Source organism: Aedes aegypti, chromosome 1 (assembly GCF_002204515.2).
Source record: "Aedes aegypti strain LVP_AGWG chromosome 1, AaegL5.0 Primary Assembly, whole genome shotgun sequence".
In the NCBI taxonomy this organism is placed as follows: domain Eukaryota; kingdom Metazoa; phylum Arthropoda; class Insecta; order Diptera; family Culicidae; genus Aedes; species Aedes aegypti.
Window position 1 is genome coordinate 185,359,805 of NC_035107.1, and position 21,333 is coordinate 185,381,137.

The window sequence follows — 21,333 nt, forward strand, 5'->3', positions numbered from 1 at the left end:
AGCTCCAATAGAAGCATTCAGTAGGTACTCAATGAGCCACACAAAGAGTTTGTGTTCACCATTTTCCATCCACTGTCGAAGGATGCATTGCAGCGAGAGCAGAAACACAAAGAGGCCTCAAAGGGGTAAGAACCAGTGAGAAAGAGTAGCTGTCGCACTGCACTCAAATTCATGATCAACACAAAGTGCGCGCTCTTTGTGTTTTTCTGTTTGCACTGAGGAGATGCCAGCCCTGAATGACGTGTTCCCCAACTGTGATTTCAACCTTCTGAACAATCTTACAGTTGCTGATAAGCACCAATTCAGTTTCCTGGTGAGCTATGGTCCACTTCTTCTCCCGCATCCAGTTATCAACAATGTCCACTGCCTCTGTGACAAGCATCTCAACTCTTTCCAGTAATTCGCTTACCGCCACCAACGTTATGTCGTCTGCAAATCCTACGATTTCGACGCCTCTTGGTAGCTTCAGGGTAATCACTCCGTCGTACATTGCGTTCCACAACGTCGGACTCAAAATAGAGCCCAGTGGCACGCCCGCATTGATCACAATATTCTTATGTCCTTCACTAGTATTATAACTCAGTGTTCGATTGACAACATAACTTCTAAGAATCCTACACAGAAAGTCAGGAACCATCATTTTATGCTGCGCTGCACCAATGGTTTCCCATCTTGCGCTGTTAAATGCATTCTTCACATCGATCGTAACGACTGCTCAAAAGCGGGTGCCTCGTCGTTTTGTCGTCCTTGCTTTGTCGGCTGTGTCCACCATGATTGCATCTATCGTTGACTTGTCTCTCCGAAATCCGAACTGCATCGCCGACAGTCCATTTTCGCCATCTGTGAATGCCGTCAGCTAAGGTGAAGATGAATCGAAGCCAAACCTCAAATTTTCAAGAGCACAAATCTGGAGAACCGAACACCCGTTTGAGTTGAAAACTTTATCGACTGGTCACCACCAGCTTGTGACCAATCGATTAAGTTCTTAGCTTTTCGGATGTTTGGTTCTCCAGATTTGTGCTCTTGAAAATTTGAGATTTGGCTTCGATTGATCTTCACCTTAACTTCTCCGAACTCAAGTTCAGTATAGGATCTTCTCTTTTGAGTGCTTCAACAAAAAGCTCTTTATGGAACTGCTTCGTCTTCCACATCATTTCATTTTTTTATTAGTATCGTTTCAAACATTACATTTATTATTTCTTATATCTAGGTTTTCTGTGTTATTAGACAACACTATCATCTTAATTTGGTAAAACAAATCTAAGATTTTATTAACATTTTTTTAACAACATATTACATTTCATTTGCCGTAGCAGTTCAGATTTTTTGACATTTGTTCCAATGTTTCAACATTGGATATTCTATGTAACTCATTGGAACTATACCAGGGAGGAAGCCTCAGAATCATTTTCAAAATTTTATTTTGAATTCTCTGCAGAGCTTTCTTCCTGGTATTACAACAGCTAGTCCATATTGGTACAGCATACAACATGGCTGGCCTGAAAATTTGTTTGAATATCAAAAGCTTGTTCTTAGGACAAAGTTTAGATTTTCTATTAATAAGGGGATAGAGACATTTCACATATTTGTTACATTTGGCTTGAATGCCCTCAATGTGATTTTTGAAAGATTCTTATCTAGCATGAGCCCTAGATACTTAACTTCATCTGACCAATTTATTGAAGCCCCTCTCATCGTAACAACATGTCTACTTGAAGGTTTCAAATAAAGAGCTTTTGGTTTATGTGGGAATATTATTAGTTGAGTTTTGGAAGCATTAGGAGAAATCTTCCATTTTTGCAAGTATGAAGAAAAAATGTCCAAACTTTTTTGCAATCGACTACAGATGACACGCAGGCTTCGTCCTTTGGCGGAGAGACCTGTGTCATCCGCAAACAAAGATTTTTGACATCCCTGAGGTAGCTCAGGTAAGTCAGATGTGAAAATATTGTATAATATTGGTCCCAAAATGCTGCCTTGGGGAACACCAGCTCTTACAGGAAGTCTTTTAGACCAGGAGTTCTGATAATTAACATGAAGTGTACGATTTGACAGATAACTTTGAATTATTCTAACAATGTATGTTGGAAAATTAAAGTTTTTCAATTTTCCATTGCGGAATCCGAACTGTTCATTGGCAAAAATTAAATTTTCGTTGATGTGGGCCATCATTCTGTTCAAACTGACCTTTTCTAAAAGTTTACTGATGGAGGAAAGCAAACGGATTGGACGATAGCTAGAAGCTTCTGCTGGATTTTTGTCTGGTTTTAAAATTGGAACAACCTTAGAATTTTTCCATTTGTCAGGAAAATATGCTAATTGAAAACATTTGTTAAATATATCAACTAAAAATGATAAGCTACTTTCTGGAAGTTTCTTGATGAGGATGTAGAAAATTCCATCATCGCCAGGAGCTTTCATATTTTTGATTTTTTTAATAATAGATCTCACTTCTTCCAAATCAGTCTCCCAGGCATTTTCGAAAACGTTCTTTTGATTGAGAATATTTTCGAAGTCCTGAGTAACTTGATTTTCAATTGGACTAGTAAGTCCTAAATTAAAATTGTGCGCACTTTCAAACTGCATAGCAAGTTTTTGAGCTTTTTCGCAATTAGTTAGTAATAATTTGTTTTCCTCCTTAAATGCCGGTATTGGCTTCTGAGGTTTTTTCAAGATTTTAGATAATTTCCAAAAGGGCTTAGAGCCAGGGTCCAATTGAGAAATTTTATTTTCAAAATTTTCGTTTCTTAAATCTGCAAAACGTTTCTTTATTTCTTTCTGCAAATCCTGCCCTATAATTTTCATAGCAGGATCGCGAGTGCGTTGAAATTGTCTTTCCTCACGTTTTTAAGACGGATCAAGAGTTTAAGATTATCGTCTATAATCACGGATTGAAATTTTACTTCACATTTTGGAATTGCAATGCTCCTGGCTTCAATAATGGAAATTGTTAAAGTTTCAAGAGCATTGTCAATATCAAGTTTAGTTTGAAGAAATGTTAACATCCAGATTAGAGTCAACATACGTTTCATATATATTCCAGTCGGCTCGTAAATAATTGAAAGTGGAGCTGATAGGATTGAGAATCGCTTCATGCGATATTTGAAATGTAACAGGGACATGATCAGAATCAAAATCAGCATGAGTAACTAATTGGCTACAAAGATGACTAGAGTCGGTTAAGACCAAGTCAATCGTAGATGCATTTCTAGAAGAGAAAAAACATGTAGGGCTATCAGGGTATTGAATTGAGAAATATCCTGAAGAGCACTCATCAAATAAAATTCTGCCGTTGGAATTACTTTGAGAATTATTCCATGACAAATGTTTGGCATTAAAGTCACCAATGACAAAAAAAATTTGACTTATTGCGAGTCAATTTTTGCAAGTCAGTTTGGACCAAATCAACTTGCTGTCCAGAGCATTGAAAAGGCAAATAGGCAGCTATGAAAGTATATTTACCAAGCTGTGTTTCAACTGAAACACCTAAAGTTTCAAATGACGAAAACAGTTGATGTTTTATACGCTTATGTATGATGATTGCAACTCCCCCACATGCCCCATCAAGTCGATCATTACGATAAACAAAAGAGTTAGGATCTCTTTTGAGTTAAGATCCAGGTTTCAAATACGTTTCAGTAATAACTGATACATGCACGTTATTAACCGTAAGAAAATTAAACAGCTCGTCCTCTTTACCATTCAGAGAACGAGCATTCCAATTTAAAATATTTAAATTATTATTTAGATCCATTAGAAAAACGTAATCCAATAACAATTTGATTTGTAAATTTTACACCTACTTGGACTGCTTCAGTCATAGTGGTGGCTTTGAACATTGCATCAATCATTAGATTCAATTGTTCAGTTAGAAAATTAAAATCAGAGGCAGACATATCACTTGAAGTGGGTACATCTGATGATTTCCCATTGAAATTTTCAGAAGACGAAGAAGCGGAGTAGGAGTTACCTGTGGCGGTAGAGTTTTTTTCCATTTGATTTGAAACAAGTAGAATGGGTACTCATAGTACGAACAGGGAAGGAGTTACCTGCTACGATATCGGCAAAGGATTTTCCGTGGGTAGATACATTCGAAAATGAAAGATTTGAACGGCTACCCGACGGATTAAAATTAGTTTGTGAATGAGCATGATTATGATCTTCCTGGTGGGTAGGATTCCTAATCAATCGATCATTAACTGAAAAATGAGCATTGTTCGATACTCTACCAGGCAAATTCCGGAAACGACCGTTATCGTAACGGATATTATCTTTCATTTGCCTGGCACGAGCCTCAACGACTCTTTTGCGTGAAGGGCAATTCCAAAAATTGGACTTATGATTAGCCCCGCAATTACAGCATTTAAACTTGGTGGTATCTTCCTTCACTGGACAGACGTCCTTATCGTGAGAAGAACCTCCGCAAATCATGCATTTAGCATCCATGCGACAATTTTTTGTACCACGGCACTGAGTGGGGTTCTGGTAATTTCCTCCAGGTTTCTGGAAATGTTCCCATGTCACACGGACATCGAACATAAGTTTTGCTTTTTCTAAAGCTTTAATATTATTTAGATCGTTTTTGTTAAAGTGAACTAAATAATATTCTTGAGAAAGCCCTTTCCGAACAATGCCAGATTGGGTTCTCTTTTTCATAATGATTACTTGGACTGAGAAAAATCCAAGTAAATCATTAATTCCATTTTTGATCTCTTCAGGTGACTTATAGCCACTTGGTAGACCTTTCAAGACGACTTTGAAAAAACGTTCAGTTTTTTCGTCATAAGTAAAAAATGTGTGCTTCTTCTCTTCAAGTTGTTTAGAAGTAGTTGCGGCAAAACGCGACAGTCTCCTTTCTTTGCGATTTGGAAGGAAACCTTGATTCCCCTAATGGAGTTCAAGATCTCCTGCCTAAATCCCCCAAATTCGGAACAACTGACCACGATAGGCGGCACTCTTTGCTTCCTCACTTGAATCAAAGAGCCTGGGCTAGAGGCTTCTTCGATTTGGTGTTCGGAAAATTTGTCTAGAGCATCGAACTGATTGCTCATTTCGATACAATTATTCATTTCACCCTTGGAAGAAACTTCGCATTCTGGGGAAGCGTCCTTTCTTCCATTCTTGCCACGTGTAGTGACAGTTTTGAAACCCACTTTTTTGGAAAGAAGTAGTGAATTCAGAGATTCACCCTTCCTTTTGTTAGTTGTTGATACCATGTTTAGTTAATAAACGAGAAAGACGTGACCTTCGAGAGGTTTTTTTTTCCCAAGACCACCAAGGATTACCACCGCTAGCTTTCGCCAACAGTCCAACGAAAAATCGAAGGCACGAATCCAAACAAGGATCGTAAAAGGATCAATAGTAGAAAAAATAGTACTGAAAAGTACTGTTTTAGTAGCACTGAAAAGTATTGTTTTTAATTTTAGCACTGAAAAGTACTGTTGATGTAGCACTGAAAAGTACTGTTTTATTGCTTTAGGTAGTTTAAAAAAAACTTCCAAGAGCAGAGAGAATTCGTGTACGCACAGCACGAAGGTACGATGCGCTCTGCCACATCCTTTCATGTGGTTGCCTTTCGCACAGGGTATTTTGTATCCGTTCACCGATTGTGTAGCGGACCTCCTGGTGGTCGCCGCAGACTCTCCAGTTCATGTTTCCCGCTAGCAGTGGGCTACAAAAGGTGATACCGATTATCATTTCCCGTCCATCTCTACGGTACGTGCTAGTGGTTCCTTCGTTTGCTAAGTTAACATTTGGCTTTGCCAGGGCTTTGAACAGACTTCGACCTCTTGGGTTGATAAGACGACTGCCCCACGCTACCGCCTAAGCATTGAAGTCGGTGCGTGACAACTACATACTAGTAAGCCATTTTTTTTTTTTTTTTTTTTTTTTTTTTTTTTTTTTTTTTTTTTTTTTTTTTTTTTTTTTTAAATTTCTTTATTAGTATCATTCCACACATTACATTCATTTCTTATATCTAGGTGTTCTGTGTTATTTGACAACACTATCATCCTAATTTGGTAAAACAAATTTAAGATTTAATTAACATTTTGTTAACAACATATTACATTTCATTTGCCGTAGCAGTTCAGTTTTTTTTACAGGTGAGTTGATTTCACCTGCTTATAAGAGAAAAAAAAATGTTTTTAATATACTTAACCTAACTTAACCTAAACATATAACGCATTAATCGTGGCAATTGAAGATTGTAACGATTTTTGCCTGAAATTATTAATGATTGTATTTGACATTTGTTCCAATGTTTCAACATTGGATATTCTATGTAACTCATTGGTACTATACCAGGGAGGAAGCCTCAGAATCATTTTCAAAATTTTATTTTGAATTCTCTGCAGAGCTTTCTTCCTGGTATTACAACAGCTAGTCCATATTGGTACAGCATACAACATGGCTGGCCTGAAAATTTGTTTGAATATCAACAGCTTGTTCTTAAGACAAAGTTTTGATTTTCTATTAATAAGGGGATAGAGACATTGTACATATTTGTTACATTTGGCTTGAATGCCCTCAATGTGATTTTTGAAAGTTAAATTCTTATCTAGCATGAGCCCTAGATACTTAACTTCATCTGACCAATTTATTGGAACCCCTCTCATCGTGACAACATGTCTACTTGAAGGTTTCAAATAAAGAGCTTTTGGTTTATGTGGGAATATTATTAGTTGAGTTTTGGAAGCATTAGGAGAAATCTTCCATTTTTGCAAGTATGAAGAAAAAATATCCAAACTTTTTTGCAATCGACTACAGATGACACGCAGGCTTCGTCCTTTGGCGGAGAGACCTGTGTCATCCGCAAACAAAGATTTTTGACATCCCTGAGGTAGCTCAGGTAAGTCAGATGTGAAAATATTGTATAATATTGGTCCCAAAATGCTGCCTTGAGGAACACCAGCTCTTACAGGAAGTCTTTCAGATCTGGAGTTCTGATAATTAACCTGAAGTGTACGATTTGACAGATAACTTTGAATTATTCTAACAATGTATGTTGGAAAATTAAAGTTTTTTAATTTTACAATCAAACCTTCATGCCAAACACTGTCGAATGCTTTTTCTATGTCTAGAAGAGCAAGACCAGTAGAATAGCCTTCAGATTTGTTGGAACGGATCAAATTTGTTACACGTAAAAGTTGATGAGTGGTCGAATGTCCATGGCGGAATCCGAACTGTTCATTGGCAAAAATTGAATTTTCGTTGATGTGGGCCATCATTCTGTTCAAAATAACCTTTTCAAAAAGTTTACTGATGGAGGAAAGCAAACGGATTGGACGATAGCTAGAAGCTTCTGCAGGATTTTTGTCTGGTTTTAAAATAGGAACAACCTTAGCATTTTTCCATTTGTCAGGAAAATATGCTAATTGAAAACATTTGTTAAATATATCAACTAAAAATGATAAGCTACTTTCTGGAAGTTTCTTGATGAGGATGTAGAAAATTCCATCATCGCCAGGAGCTTTCATGTTTTTGAATTTTTTAATAATAGTTCTCACTTCTTCCAAATCAGTCTCCCAGGCATTTTCGAAAACGTTCTCTTGATTGAGAATATTTTCGAACTCCTGAGTAACTTCATTTTCAATTGGACTAGTAAGTCCTAAATTAAAATTGTGCGCACTTTCAAACTGCATAGCAAGTTTTTGAGCTTTTTCGCAATTAGTTAGTAATAATTTGTTTTCCTCTTTCAATGCCGGTATTGGCTTCTGAGGTTTTTTCAAGATTTTCGATAATTTCCAAAAGGGCTTAGAGCCAGGGTCCAATTGAGAAATTTTATTTTCAAAATTTTTGTTTCTTAATTGAGCAAAACGTTTCTTGATTTCTTTCTGCAAATCCTGCCATATAATTTTCATAGCAGGATCGCGAGTGCGTTGAAATTGCCTTCTCCTCACGTTTTTAAGACGGATCAAGAGTTTAAGATCATCGTCTATAATCACGGATTCAAATTTTACTTCACATTTTGGAATTGCAATGCTCCGGGCTTCAACAATGGAATTTGTTAAAGTTTCAAGAGCATTATCAATATCAAGTTTAGTTTCTAAAGAAATGTTAACATCAAGATTGGAGTCAACATACGTTTTATATATATTCCAGTCGGCTCGTAAATAATTGAAAGTGGAGCTGATAGGATTGAGAATCGCTTCTTGGGATATTTGAAATGTAACAGGGACATGATCAGAATCAAAATCAGCATGAGTAATCAGTTGGCTACAAAGATGACTAGAGTCGGTTAAGACCAAATCAATCGTAGATGGATTTCTAGAAGAGGAAAAACATGTGGGGCTATCAGGGTATTGAATTGAGAAATATCCTGAAGAGCACTCATCAAATAAAATTCTGCCGTTGGAATTACTTTGAGAATTATTCCATGACCGATGTTTGGCATTAAAGTCACCAATGACAAAAAATTTTGACTTATTGCGAGTCAATTTACGCAAGTCAGTTTGGAGCAAATTAACTTGCTGCCCAGAGCATTGAAAAGGCAAATAGGCAGCTATGAAAGTATATTTACCAAACTGTGTTTCAACAGAAACACCTAAAGTTTCAAAAACTTTAGTTTCAAATGATGAAAACAGTTGATGTTTTATACGCCTATGAATGATGATTGCAACTCCCCCACATGCCCCATCAAGTCGATCATTACGATAAACAAAAAAGTTAGGATCTCTTTTGAGTTTAGATCCAGGTTTTAAATACGTTTCGGTAATAACTGCTATATGCACGTTATTAACCGTAAGAAAATTAAACAGCTCGTCCTCTTTACCATTCAGAGAACGAGCATTCCAATTTAAAATATTTAAATTATTATTTGGATCCATTAGAAAAACGTAATCCAATAACAATTTGATTTGTAAATTTTACACCTGCTTCAGTCATAGTGGTGGCTTTGAACATTGCATCAATCATTAGATTCAATTGTTCAGTTAGAAAATTAAAATCAGAGGCAGACATGTCATGTGATTTCCCATTGGAATTTCCGGTAGACGAAGAAGCGGAGTTACCTGTGGCGGTAGGGTTTTTTTCCATTTGATTTGAAACAAGTAGAATGGGTACCCATGGATCGAACAGGGGAGGAGTTCGAATTTCCTGCTACGATATCGGCAAAGGATTTACCGTGGGTAGATACATTCGAAATAGAAAGATTCGAACGGCTACCCGACGGATTAAAATTAGTTTGTGAATGAGCATGATTATGATCTTCCTGATGGGTATGATTCATGATCAAGCGATCGTTAACTGAAAAATGAGCATTGTTCGATACTCTACCAGGCAAATTCCGGAAACGACCGTTATCGTTACGGATATTATCTTTCATCTGCCTGGCACGAGCCTCAATGACCTTTTTGCGTGAAGGACAATTCCAAAAATTGGACTTATGGTTAGCCCCGCAATTACAACATATGAATTTGGTGGTATCTTCCTTCACTGGACAGACGTCTTTGGCGTGAGAAGAACCTCCGCAAATCATGCATTTAGCATCCATGCGACAATTTTTTGTACCATGACCCCACTTTTGGCACCGACGGCACTGAGTGGGGTTCTGGTAATTTCCTCCAGGTTTCTGGAAATGTTCCCATGTCACACGGACATCAAACAAAAGTTTTGCTTTTTCTAAAGCTTTAATATTATTTAGTTCTTTTTTGTTAAAGTGAACTAAATAAAATTCTTGAGAAAGCCCTTTCCGAACAATGCCAGATTGGGTTCTCTTTTTCATAATGATTACTTGGACTGGGGAAAATCCAAGTATATCATTTATTCCATTTTTGATCTCTTCAGGTGATTTATAGTCACTTGAGAGACCTTTCAAGACAACTTTGAACAAACGTTCAGTTTTTTCGTCATAAGTAAAAAAATTGTGCTTCTTCTCTTCAAGATGTTTGAGAAGAAGCTCACGATCTTTAAGAGTTTCCGGCAAAACGCGACAGTCTCCTTTCTTTGCGATTTGGAAGCCCGAGTAACACACATGTTATAATTGATGCATATTAACTCTTATATGACAAAATCTAGTCATATAAGAGTTAATATGCATCAATTATAACATGTGTGTTCCTTGGGAGGAAACCTTGATTCCCCTAATGGAGTTCAAGATCTCCTGCCTAAATCCCCCAAATTCGGAACAACTGACCACGATAGGCGGCACTCTTTGCTTCCTCACTTGAATCAAAGAGCCCGGGCTAGAGGCTGCTTCGATTTGGTGTTCGGAAAATTTGTCTAGAGCATCGAACTGATTGCTCATTTCGATACAATTATTCATTTCACCCTTGGAAGAAAATTCGCATTCCGGGGAAGCGTCCTTTCTTCCATTTTTGCCACGTGTAGTGACAGTTTTAAAACCCACTTTTTTGGAAGGAAGTAGTGAATTCAGAGATTCACCCTTCCTTTTGTTTGTTGTTGATACCATGTTTAATTAATAAACGAAAGAAGACGTGACCTTCGAAAGGTTTTTTCCCAAGACGGTGTCCAAGAAGGATTACCACCGCTAGCTTTCGCCAACGGGTCCAACGAAAAATCGAAGGCACGGGTCCAAACAAGGATCGTAAAGGGATCAATAGTAGAAAAAATAGTACTGAAAAGTACTGTTTTAGTAGCACTGAAAAGTACCGTTTTTAATTTTAGCACTGAAAAGTACTGTTTTTGTAGCACTGAAAAGTACTTATTGCTTTAGGTAGTTTTTAAGAAAACTTCCAAGAGCAGAGAGAATTCGTGTACGCACAGCACGAAGGTACGATGCGCACTGTCTAGTACGCCATTTATTTTGGCGATTACGAAGCCTTCGTTCACCTGGAACACAACTTCTTGGATAGGATACTTCCCCATCGTCAATATTGCAGCTGTCTTCGCTATATCACACTTTGATTCCGTTACGGATTGCCACAGCAATTGTTGTGCTGTGTCAGAGTGGTTGAGGTTTAGTTGAGTTACCTCCACTATGGTTTAGTGATTATCACCTGCTTGAAGGCCGGGCATCCAGGGCCTCCCGTCGCGTGCTTGTTACGTTTTTTTTTATCGGCACAGATTTTTGTGGGTTGATACAGTCTTGTGCCCTGTGAAGGTCTTGTCTGTGGTATATGCTTAGCTTTTTCCGTGTCAAAATTTTTGGTAGTTTGTACATTTGCTAGGATTTTAATTCAAATTAGTTGTCATTGTATAACCATTATCTGTTGGCTTACGTGTGCATCATCTGAATCTAAGCTCAAAGTTTTACACTAGATGAAGCTGATAAGGCAATATTTATTAGGCACTGCTAAAATTGAACTTTTTGACCCTGTACCCTCTCCGTAACTCATAAAAAATCAACTTTTTGTATAAACCGTTACTCTTGAGCCTACTCCCACTCTTCCTAGAGCGTTACGTAATTTGTGTACGGCGCATTACGCGTATCTTATTTTTTATATCTTTCAATAAATGCCAACATTACGATCAAATCACTTTAAGAACTATGAGCTTGGGCTCAAAATGTTCCAAAAAATCGCGAAGAATTTCAGAAAAAAAGTAAACGGTCAGATATTCCTTAAGATGCCCTTCCTTAAGATGTTTGGGTTCACCCTCTAAAAACATACAAAAGTGCTCTGTCCATATCTCTGTGATTACACGTCCAATTGAAACTCTCTAAGCCGCATTCGAAAGGCAAATAGTTATTCTTACTTCGTATGTATTATTCCAAAAAATACTTTTGAATTGTGTATACTAAATTTTTACTTAAAGTTGTGGCATTTTTCAAAAAACACACTTATTTTTTGCGGAAAGATCTGAAAACTATTCAAAATCAATGAAACAATCATTCAAGTCATCGTGCAAAAGTTTGGGTTCACCTCTTAGTATGATGCAAATCATGAAAAAAGTTTGGGTTCACCTGAGCCGCACGCAAATCATTTTTGTCAATATGTCTGCCATTTTTAACCGATTTTAATTGTTTATAGCTTTTCTGAACGCAAATAATGGCGCGTACAAAATTGGTTTGAGATTTTACAGAATTGTCATGTTTTAAGTAAGTTCAGGTGAACCCAAACTTTTGCACGATACACCATACTGAGGGGTAAAACCGAACTTTTTCACGATGAATTAAATGACTGTTTCATTGTCTTTGAATAGTTTTCAGTTTTTTTCCGCAAAATTTTCGAGAGTGCCCTTCAAAGAATATAAGATTACGATTCTAATCATATCTTGTTTTAAAATTTTGGTTGAAACAATGCCGAGGAAATTAGCTGTATTTTTTCAGTGTGTTTTTCGAAAAATTTCACAACTTTAAGCAGAAATTTGGTACCGTAAAACGGGGTAACTTTGACAATGCGGGTAACTTTGATAGTGCGAGACCCCCAACATACTAAACGAAATAACGAAGTTTCTGTCAATTAGTTTAGAAAAACGAATGCAAAAGTAAAGAATATTAATATAACACTTCATGTCAAAGCTATTTTCGTTGGAATCAATCATTTGAGTGCATTTGAGGATTTTTATGCAAATATTAAAAATTTACAAGATTTTAGCATTTTTGCAACGCTTACAAACAATCTGTTCTACGACCACAATTTGATAAAGTCATAATGAGTTCGTCACTTACTCATGATAACCTAGTTATAGTAGAACATGAATTCGGTCTCAAATCTCTTAGCGAAAACCATTTTTATAAACTGGGACCATTTTTGTAATCTAAGTCTGAAATTTCCATATAGCGTTAAACGCCTAGAGGTATGCAACGCCTTATAAATGTTCCGTAATTCATTCAATCTTGTTCGATTTATACTCCATTATCAAAGTTACCCCAAAACAGAAAACCGACTTTTGATTATATAAAAAATTATATATCCATTCAAAATAAATCTTTTGGCAATCTATCAAGTGCAATCGATAGCTAGGAGTCAGTACTTGTTTTAAAAATATAAATTGTAATTGTTTGAAACAGCATGCATAAATATTGAAGTTTTCTTCGAAAAAACTATCAAAGTTACCCCGTTTTACGGTATATGAAATTTGAAAATTGTTTTAGGAAAAATACTTACTTAGGATGACTTAGAATAACTCTTTGCCTTTTGAATGAGGGTTAGGGAGATTCATTTGGACGTGTAATCACAAAGATATGGACTGAACACTTTTGTATGTTTTCTAGGGGGTGAACCCAAACTTTTGCATGGGAGTGTATATTTTTATTCAGACATTTGTTTCAGGAATTTCACTAAAATTTTTGTCAAATTCCACCAAAAAATCTTATTACAATTTTGCCTAAAATTTCTCCTGAAATTCCTTGTATTTTATTAAAAAATAAAAAAAAACATTGAAATATTTTAGTCTTAAAAATTATGAAAAAGTACTTCATGAAATACCTTCTGGTACTTCATCACCACCCGCATTTTCAAAGTTGTCCCATAATGCGTAATGCTTTCCTTTTTTCATAATTTTCATGCAATGTCACTTTTTTACTCGGTACGTAGATCAAGCCACAGTAATCATATCATTGCCCTTTAGACGCGGGAAGCCGCTGCTTTGCGGCCAATCTACGAATGTGGTCAGTTCTACTTACCTTTCATCTGCACTGAGGAAATGCTTCGGGAAAGTTATATTTTCCGGGCTTATCACTGGATAGCTGCCAGCTTTCAGGTGTAACGTTATGTCGTTCGGTTGACACACACGTTCTGTCGAAGAAGCACAAGAAGATGGAGAGAAATTGACCACTTTATTGTTGAGGCAATCGGCAAAACAGCAAAAAGCAATCTCTGGCGTGGTCTTTTGGGAGTAGGTGAGTATAGTGGGATATGGTGCGGGAAAGTGCTTGGCACACAGATAGGTATCTATTGATTTGTGTGCTTCGGTTTAGGGTTGGGAAAGAAAATTTAAATTTCATCTCAATTGGACCTGCCAAGAACCGTTAGGAAGCGGTAAAGCTCTTAAGGGACACAATTTATGCTGACAGGTTTAATCCGAAGCATAAATTGTATTTAAATTGGAGATGGGGAAAGGCTTTTTTCTTGATCAAAGCGAAAGTTTATAGAAGTTGATTTTGTTGATATTGAAGTAGGAGAATACGATTGTGCAATCTGCCAGAAAGTACCGTTTGCCAGAAAACCATTTTAGAAGGACTAACATTATTTTAAGATTTATATTAATGTTCATCATATTCATTGCCATAGGTAATTAGTATCGCATTACCCCCTCGATGGGGTGAGAATGGGTCAATATTTTTACATTTATAATTTCAACATTTGCAAACGCGAGGCTCATGCACATGTTAACACATTGAAAAAAAAAAACAAGTTAAATTACAAAATTTATCCAACAATTAACGTGGATATAAATGAGAAAAAAAAGAAAAATCTGTGAAATATTTTTTCAGGCGATTGATACATTCTGATAAATTGCTTTCTGGTAAACGATGCATTCGGGAGAACAGTTTTCTGGCGAATATCGCACAATCGGAGAATACTTACGAAAGGCACTTTTTGACTCTTCGTATGCCTTAAAACTAAAGAAGGCGGTACGGGTATCGGTCGGTATACGGAAGTGTAGAATCGAAACGTCCTTGTAGGCAGTATACTTGAGCAAAGTATTGGATGGCAATCGTTCCAGGGGTATCTGCCCTTCGAAGCCGTTTAGCGTGCTGGCATTCTGATTGGGCGAAGAGGCTGTGGCAGAAGAGGCATTGTTGCTGATGGAGCTGGGACTACTGGTGCTTCCTGTAGATCCCCCTGCAGCCGTCGAATAGCTGCTGGTCGTTTCGTCATAACTGGAGGCTATCTTCTCGCTACTACTGCTGGTACTAATGCTAACATCGTCATTGTTCAGCAACCCACCCGAAGCAGTACCCACATTGGGCAGTATGAAATTGCAATCGGTTTGATTTATTTCTACAATTATTAAAAACAGAGCACCAACTATCAGAACATTACTGCTACTGCTGATGCTTGTGCTAACTCTGGAACACATCGCCGGTATTGATTTGATTCGGATTGCAAACATAGGAAACCACAAGGCCTCTTTCCGCTTGGACGTATCCCCTCTTTTCCCACACACACGTTACCAATGCACCTATTCAAACCCACAGGGGATCACTTTTCGTTTGGTTGTCGTGGTTGTTGTTCTTGCTGATATTGAAGGGGGGTTGCGCTGCTTTCTGATTCACTGAACTGCATAGAGCTTTCAATGTTGTTACCTCCGCCCCCAGCATCTAGATGTGTGCATACGTCAGTAGGATGGTGCGGTGCAGCAATGTGCTAGTCCTTCCACTGGGTTCAGCTTCGATAGTCAGGATGAAATTTATGCATTTAATAACGGTTAGGTTCGGTTTTTGGCCTAGGTCCGCAATCTAAAGCAGGGGCAATTATTTTCATTTCTAGGTCCTAGGTCTGGTTCGGTATCTGAAATGGGGAGAAATAAATGGAAAAAGGGACAGGATTAGAACAACGACGACAGGGAGGCATCATTCATCAATTATTTAATATAAAAGTGTAATCTGGGCAGGTTACACGATTTCGAAAAAGAACAGGGAAAATGTTTGCTGTATGAACTCGAGAATCATCTGTTAGTGATGTTAATGGACGACAATGTGGTTTTGTCGGATTCTATAGCTTGAATAATCTGGTTGAGGTCGATCTTTGGGTTGCTCTGAATTAATGGGTTTCTGATGTGAATTGCGTGTGCATTTCATTCAAATATATATGGTACAGTAATGAAGTTGTAGTCTTGTGGTTTAAGTTCCTTAATTCTTTTTGATTTTCATTTTAGTGATATTTGAAACCTTATAATCATTTCTTATATTTAGGTGTTCTGCGGTAGACAACACTATCTTATCATACTAGTTTGGTAAAACTAAATTAAGCTATTATTAACAACATATTGCATTTCATTTGTCGTAACAGTTTTGTACAGGTTAATTGAAAGCGCCTGTTTATAAGCTAAAAAAGGTTTCTAATAAAATTAACCTAACTTAACTTATTATATATAGCACTTATCGTGGCTATAGAAGATTGAAACGATTTTTTGTATAAAATGAATAAATTAAATAATTTTATTCGATATTTGTCCCAACATCATCAGATATACTATGTAGTTCTGTAGTGCTAGTTTCGAGGTGGTCGACGAGTTCGTCTACCTTGGATCCTTGCTGACGACTGACAACGTTAGCCGTGAAATACGGAGGTGCATCATCAGTGGAAGTTGGGCCTACTATCTGCCCATAAACGTATAATTGTCCCATGTGAATAGGAAATCCAGCAAACATGGGACTGACATGCGTTTATGGGCAGTATGGCCTCCTCAAGAAGCTGCATTTAAAAAAGATTCACACCCGCATCAAATGTACCATGTACAAAACGCTCATAAGGTTTCTACGGGCATGAAACATAGACGATGCTCGAGGAGGACCTACAAGCACTTGTAATCTTCGAACGTCGGGAACTTAGGACGCTCTTTGGTGGTATGCAGGAATACGGTGTTTGGCGGCGAAGGATGAACCATGAGCTCGCCCAACTCTTCGGCGAACGCAATATCCAGAAGGTGGCAAAAGCTGGAAGAATACGATGGGCAGGGCATGTTACAAGAACGCCGGACAGCAACCCTGCAAAGACGGTGTTCGCTTCGGATCCGGTTGGTACAAGAAGGCGTGCAGCGCAGCGAGCTAGGTTGGCGGATCAAGTGCGTATCGATTTGGCGAGCTGCCCCACCGTGGATGGAGAGATGCGGCCACGAACTGAGTATTATGGCGTGAAATGGTTGATTCAGTGTTATCTGTTTATATAAATAAATGAAAAAATCTATAGTGCTATACGAGAAATAAGACTTTAGAAATATTTTCAAAATTTTATATTAGGCTTCGGGGGCGTGCGGTTAGCGGCGTCAGTCGTTTAGGCGTATTGTGTCATGAAGTGTTTCTGGATCGAACTACCGTTCTGCGCGGACGTGTTTTTTTTATTCGCTCAAAGCTCGTTTTACTTTCGTGTGCGAAGTGCACCTATTCGCGATTTCAACATTTCGCCCCCGCGACTGTTCCCCAGCGATAACCTATCTCCTTGAGGTGGCTAGCCAAAAAGCTTATCTGCAAGCAGCAGTAGACCAACCGCGGCCCATAGCATCTGCGATGGGTCACAATCGTAAGCAGAAGGCGGATTCCGCCTCGATCCTGCCCCGCTGGCCGACAACGAGGCAAACCAGCGGACCGAAACGCGCATGAAATGACGATGCCAATCCGGTAGCGTACAACAGGTTGCTGGCAAACAACCAGTTTGCTTCCCTGCCTGTGGCCCAAGTACCCCAGAGGGCCCCCTGTTCACGACGGCGAAGGACATCGCGGCACTGCGGGATGAGCTAGCGGCTCACCAAGTGAAGCTGTGCCACACCGGAACAAAGATCATGTGTGCTTCTAGCGCTGACTACGAGAATGCCGGCAAGCTAGTGAAGGCAAAGGAGTTGAAGTTTTACACCCATGATGCCCCCGGTAGCAAGCCGTTGAAGGTTCTCATCCGAGGGCTGCCGGAATACACTCCGGAGACAATTGTCGACGAGATGAAGGCGGCTGGACTGAAGCCGACGAATGTGTTCCCCATCCGGCGAATGCGAGGAAGGCATCGGGAGAAGGGATCCATCACCATGGCGGCCCTGACGAAGGTGAGAGCGCTCTTCAATATCGTGGTTGGATGGGAGCGCTACCACCCGAAGAAGAGAGACGTGACGCAGTGCGGCAACTGCCTCACGTTCGGTCACGGCCCGCTATGGCAAATGTGCCGACACGCACGCAACGACGACATACCAGCCGATGGAGGGCATCGAACCGAAGTGCGCCAAATGCAGTTCCAACCACGAGGGCAGCAGCCGTAATTGCCCTAAACGAGCGGAGTTCCAGGCGATCCATCAGCAAGCATTCGCCAAGAAGCAGGGACGGCAACGCCAGCGCCAACCACTGCCACCGCTGACTGAGGAGCACTTTCCAACTACCCGCTACAAGGTGCCCAATTTACCACCGCTTCCACCGGCAGGCATCCCGCCAGTCGGCCCCTCCGTTCAGCATCACCGGTACAGAATGCGCCTCTTCCTGGATAGGGGAATCCTGGACCCAGTGCCCCCGACACTCCTCCCTCCGACGACGGCTCCCTGTACACACCGGAGCAAATGTTGGAGTACACCAGGAACTTGTTCCAACGACTGCGCGCCTGCCGTTCCAAGTCGGAACAGATCAACGCTGCCAACTCGGTGGTATTTGCTCCCCTTGCAAAATATGGCCCGAGAGGCCATCACCAAGATCGCCAATTGGAACGCTTGCTCTCTAAGGAGCAAAACCCGGGAACTGTCCGCCTTCCTAGACCAGGTAGGCATCGATATAGCCGTGACCACGGCGACGCACTTCAACCCGGAAGTTAACGTCTTCATCTCCGACTTTCGGCTTGTAAGGCTTGATCGGTACGGCACTGAAGGAGGAGGGGTTGCGATTGCTCTGCGGAGCAACATAAACTGCACCCTGCTGCCGAGCTTCCAGCTGCAAGTAATCGAGTCCGTTGGTATTCTGGTGGAAACCTCCTTCGGCCTAATCAAAAAAATCGTGGCGTACTGCCCGAAGCAAGCTACCATCAACGACGGAACATCGGCGGCCCTAAAGCAAGACTTCACCAAGCTGACACGGCGACAGGGACAGTTCATCCTGGCTGGCGAGCTGATCGCAAGGTACGAGACATGGGGAAACACCCGGTGAAACAGGAATGGCCTCATCCTACAACAGGACCTGGAGGAAGGCCACTACACCATCATGAGCCCGGATTCACCCATCCGCCTGAGCCGGTCCGGTGCCCACTCAACCATCGATGTCTTCCTGACCAACATGGACGGCAACATCTCCCAACCGGTCGTTCATCAGGACCTCAGCTCGGTGGTGGCAGAAGTTGGGTCCCTGGTCAACCGGCATCGGGTGGGTTACCCGGCGCAACTACCAACGTGTCGACTGTGGTCGATTTCAGCGGTGTGTCGACGCTAACATCGGATACGATGCTCCTCTGGAGTCCGTTGGAGATATCGACCGGCAGCTGCAGAGCGTCGAAGAGGCCATCTCCGTGGTCCGAGAGTAGCACGTACCAGCATCAGGTCAGGTGAGCAACAACCTTTCTATCGACCGTGTTACCAAAGATCTCATTCGATTACGTAACACCAAACGTAGGCAATACCAACGCACTGGTCTGCCTACGCTCACACAATCTAGGGCTATACATTCATAGCCCACACGAAGCTGCTGTTTCCAAACCGGCAGCTAACCTACACCGATCTCCCAACGACTTCTCGGAGGAGTTGAAGATCACAGCTGACGAATTGCTGGCCTATGTCAAAACATCCAAAGGACATGAAGGTTTCGACGACATGCTGAACTTGGAGCTCAAGCAATTGAGTCTCCAGTTCTATCAACATCTGGCACTTCGTCGTGGAAGTCAAAGTCATCCCCATCAGGAAACCTGGGAAGGATCCTTCCTCCCCCAAAAGCTATCGATCCATCAGCCTTCTCTCAGGGTTATCAAAGCTTTTTGAAAAAGCGATCAACAGACGGCTGCTTTCGGCAGCCAATCAAAACAACATCTTAACTCAAGGAACAGTTTGGCTTTCGACGCGGTCGTTCAACCGTGCACCAACTAACTCGAGTAACCAACATTCTCAGGCGGAACAAGTCCCTCGCCAAATACTCTGCCATGGCGTTGATCGATGTTGAAAAAGTATTCGACAACGTCTGGCATAACGGATTGGAGCACAAGCTGCACCGATACAATCTTCCCATCTTTTTGGTGAAAATCATCAAAAACTATCGTTCAGGATTTCACTCAATGGAGTCAACTCAGACTTACTCAACATCCCCCCCAGGTGTTCCACAGGGAAGTATTTTAGGTCTCCTACTATACAACCTGTTCACCTCGGACATGTCTCAGCTCCCTGAAGGCGGTTCTCTATCACTGTTCGCTGACGACACCTCAGTCATCTACAGCGGCAGATATACGAGAGCTTTAACATCTTGACTCCAGAGAGGCCTGAATGTCTTGTCAGATTATTTGAACAGCTGGAAAATCTGTATCACGCGGCGAAGACCTAGGTCATCCTCTTTCCCTATTCCAAATCCCCCAGACTTGTTCCGGCTGAGGATTGTAAAATCACCCTCGGTGGATCAACGGTGGGATGGTCTGATGTAGCCAACTACCTTGGTTTAACGTGAGACAGCAAGCTTCTCTTCAGACAGCAGGTTGACAAAACGGTCACCAAATGCAACATCTTGCATAAAGCACTATACCCATTGATCAACCGAAAGTCAACTCTGTCTTTGAAGAACAAGCGGGTGTTTACAAACAGGTCATTCTTCCGGTCATCGAATATGGCATACCAATCTGGGAGTGCTGCGCCAAAACCCACCACCAGGACTCAGAATAAATTGCTCCGGATGATCCTCAACAGCCCTCCGAAACTGAGAAAAACTGAAATCCACCGTCTGGCCGAGATGAATACACTCAATGAGCGCTTTGGTGACTCGATCAATAGATACAGTGCTCGTTGCCAACAATCTGGCCAGTAGGTCATCCGGGAATTCGTTTTCCCTAGGTTCTTTCTTTCTTCATGGCATTACGTCCTCACTGGGACAGAGCCTGCTTCTCAGCTTAGTGTTTCTATGAGCACTTCCACAGTCGTTAACTGAGAGCTTTCTTTGCCAAAGTTACCATTTTCGCATTCGTATATCGTGTGGCAAGTACGATTATACTCTATGCCCAGGGAAGTCAAGGAAATTTCCATTATGAAAAGATCCTGGACCCACCGGGAATCGAACCCAGTCACCTTCAGCATGGTTATAAAATTTTTATAAGTAGTCTTGTAAATAGTAGTTAAGTTGTCAAATTTTTCTTTTTCTAAAAACTACCAGAGCCTGTAAAGCCAATTATATAACTAGGGTAAAACCAATCTTATTACACAACCAGTATAAAAACCATCAAAGATACAAAGCTGAAGGACCACTCTGGTCAAAACACTAAAAAATGTAAAAATAATTTATATGTAAAAAAGCAAAATAAACATGAATTTAATTTTAATGCTTTTTCGCCCATATTTCTTTTTGCCGTCGGACTATGAACATGATCGTGCGAGTCATTCTCGTTTTGCGTTTGAACACGCGTCTCAGTTCTGTTTGGGAGGATGCAAGGCTCGTTAACAGCATTGCGGAGAAGATCAGCTCGCCGCTCGACGTGCCCCAGCCATCGTCATCGTTATCGCCACCGTAAATTTTATCGGGCGAGGAGCTGAATCCGCTCGTAGTTGCGTCCATCGTAAATCTCATCGGGCGAGGGTAATTTTAACCTATGCGCCATCAAAATTCAGCGGATCATA

General features: G+C 40.4%; 1 protein-coding gene across 3 annotated transcripts in view; it reads right to left on the bottom strand.

Moving 5' to 3' along the window:
* LOC5568338 overlaps positions 1-21,333 on the bottom strand; it is a 338,997-nt gene that overhangs the window by 43,578 nt on the left and 274,086 nt on the right. For all 3 annotated transcript variants that reach the window (XM_021855055.1, XM_021855048.1, XM_001657942.2), the window contains 2 exons: positions 14,433-15,359; positions 13,529-13,640 (listed from right to left, as the gene is read on the bottom strand). In XM_021855055.1, coding sequence (XP_021710747.1) covers positions 13,529-13,640; positions 14,433-14,961 — 641 coding nt within the window. In that variant the 5' untranslated portion in view covers positions 14,962-15,359. The remainder of the gene's footprint in view (positions 1-13,528; positions 13,641-14,432; positions 15,360-21,333) is intronic.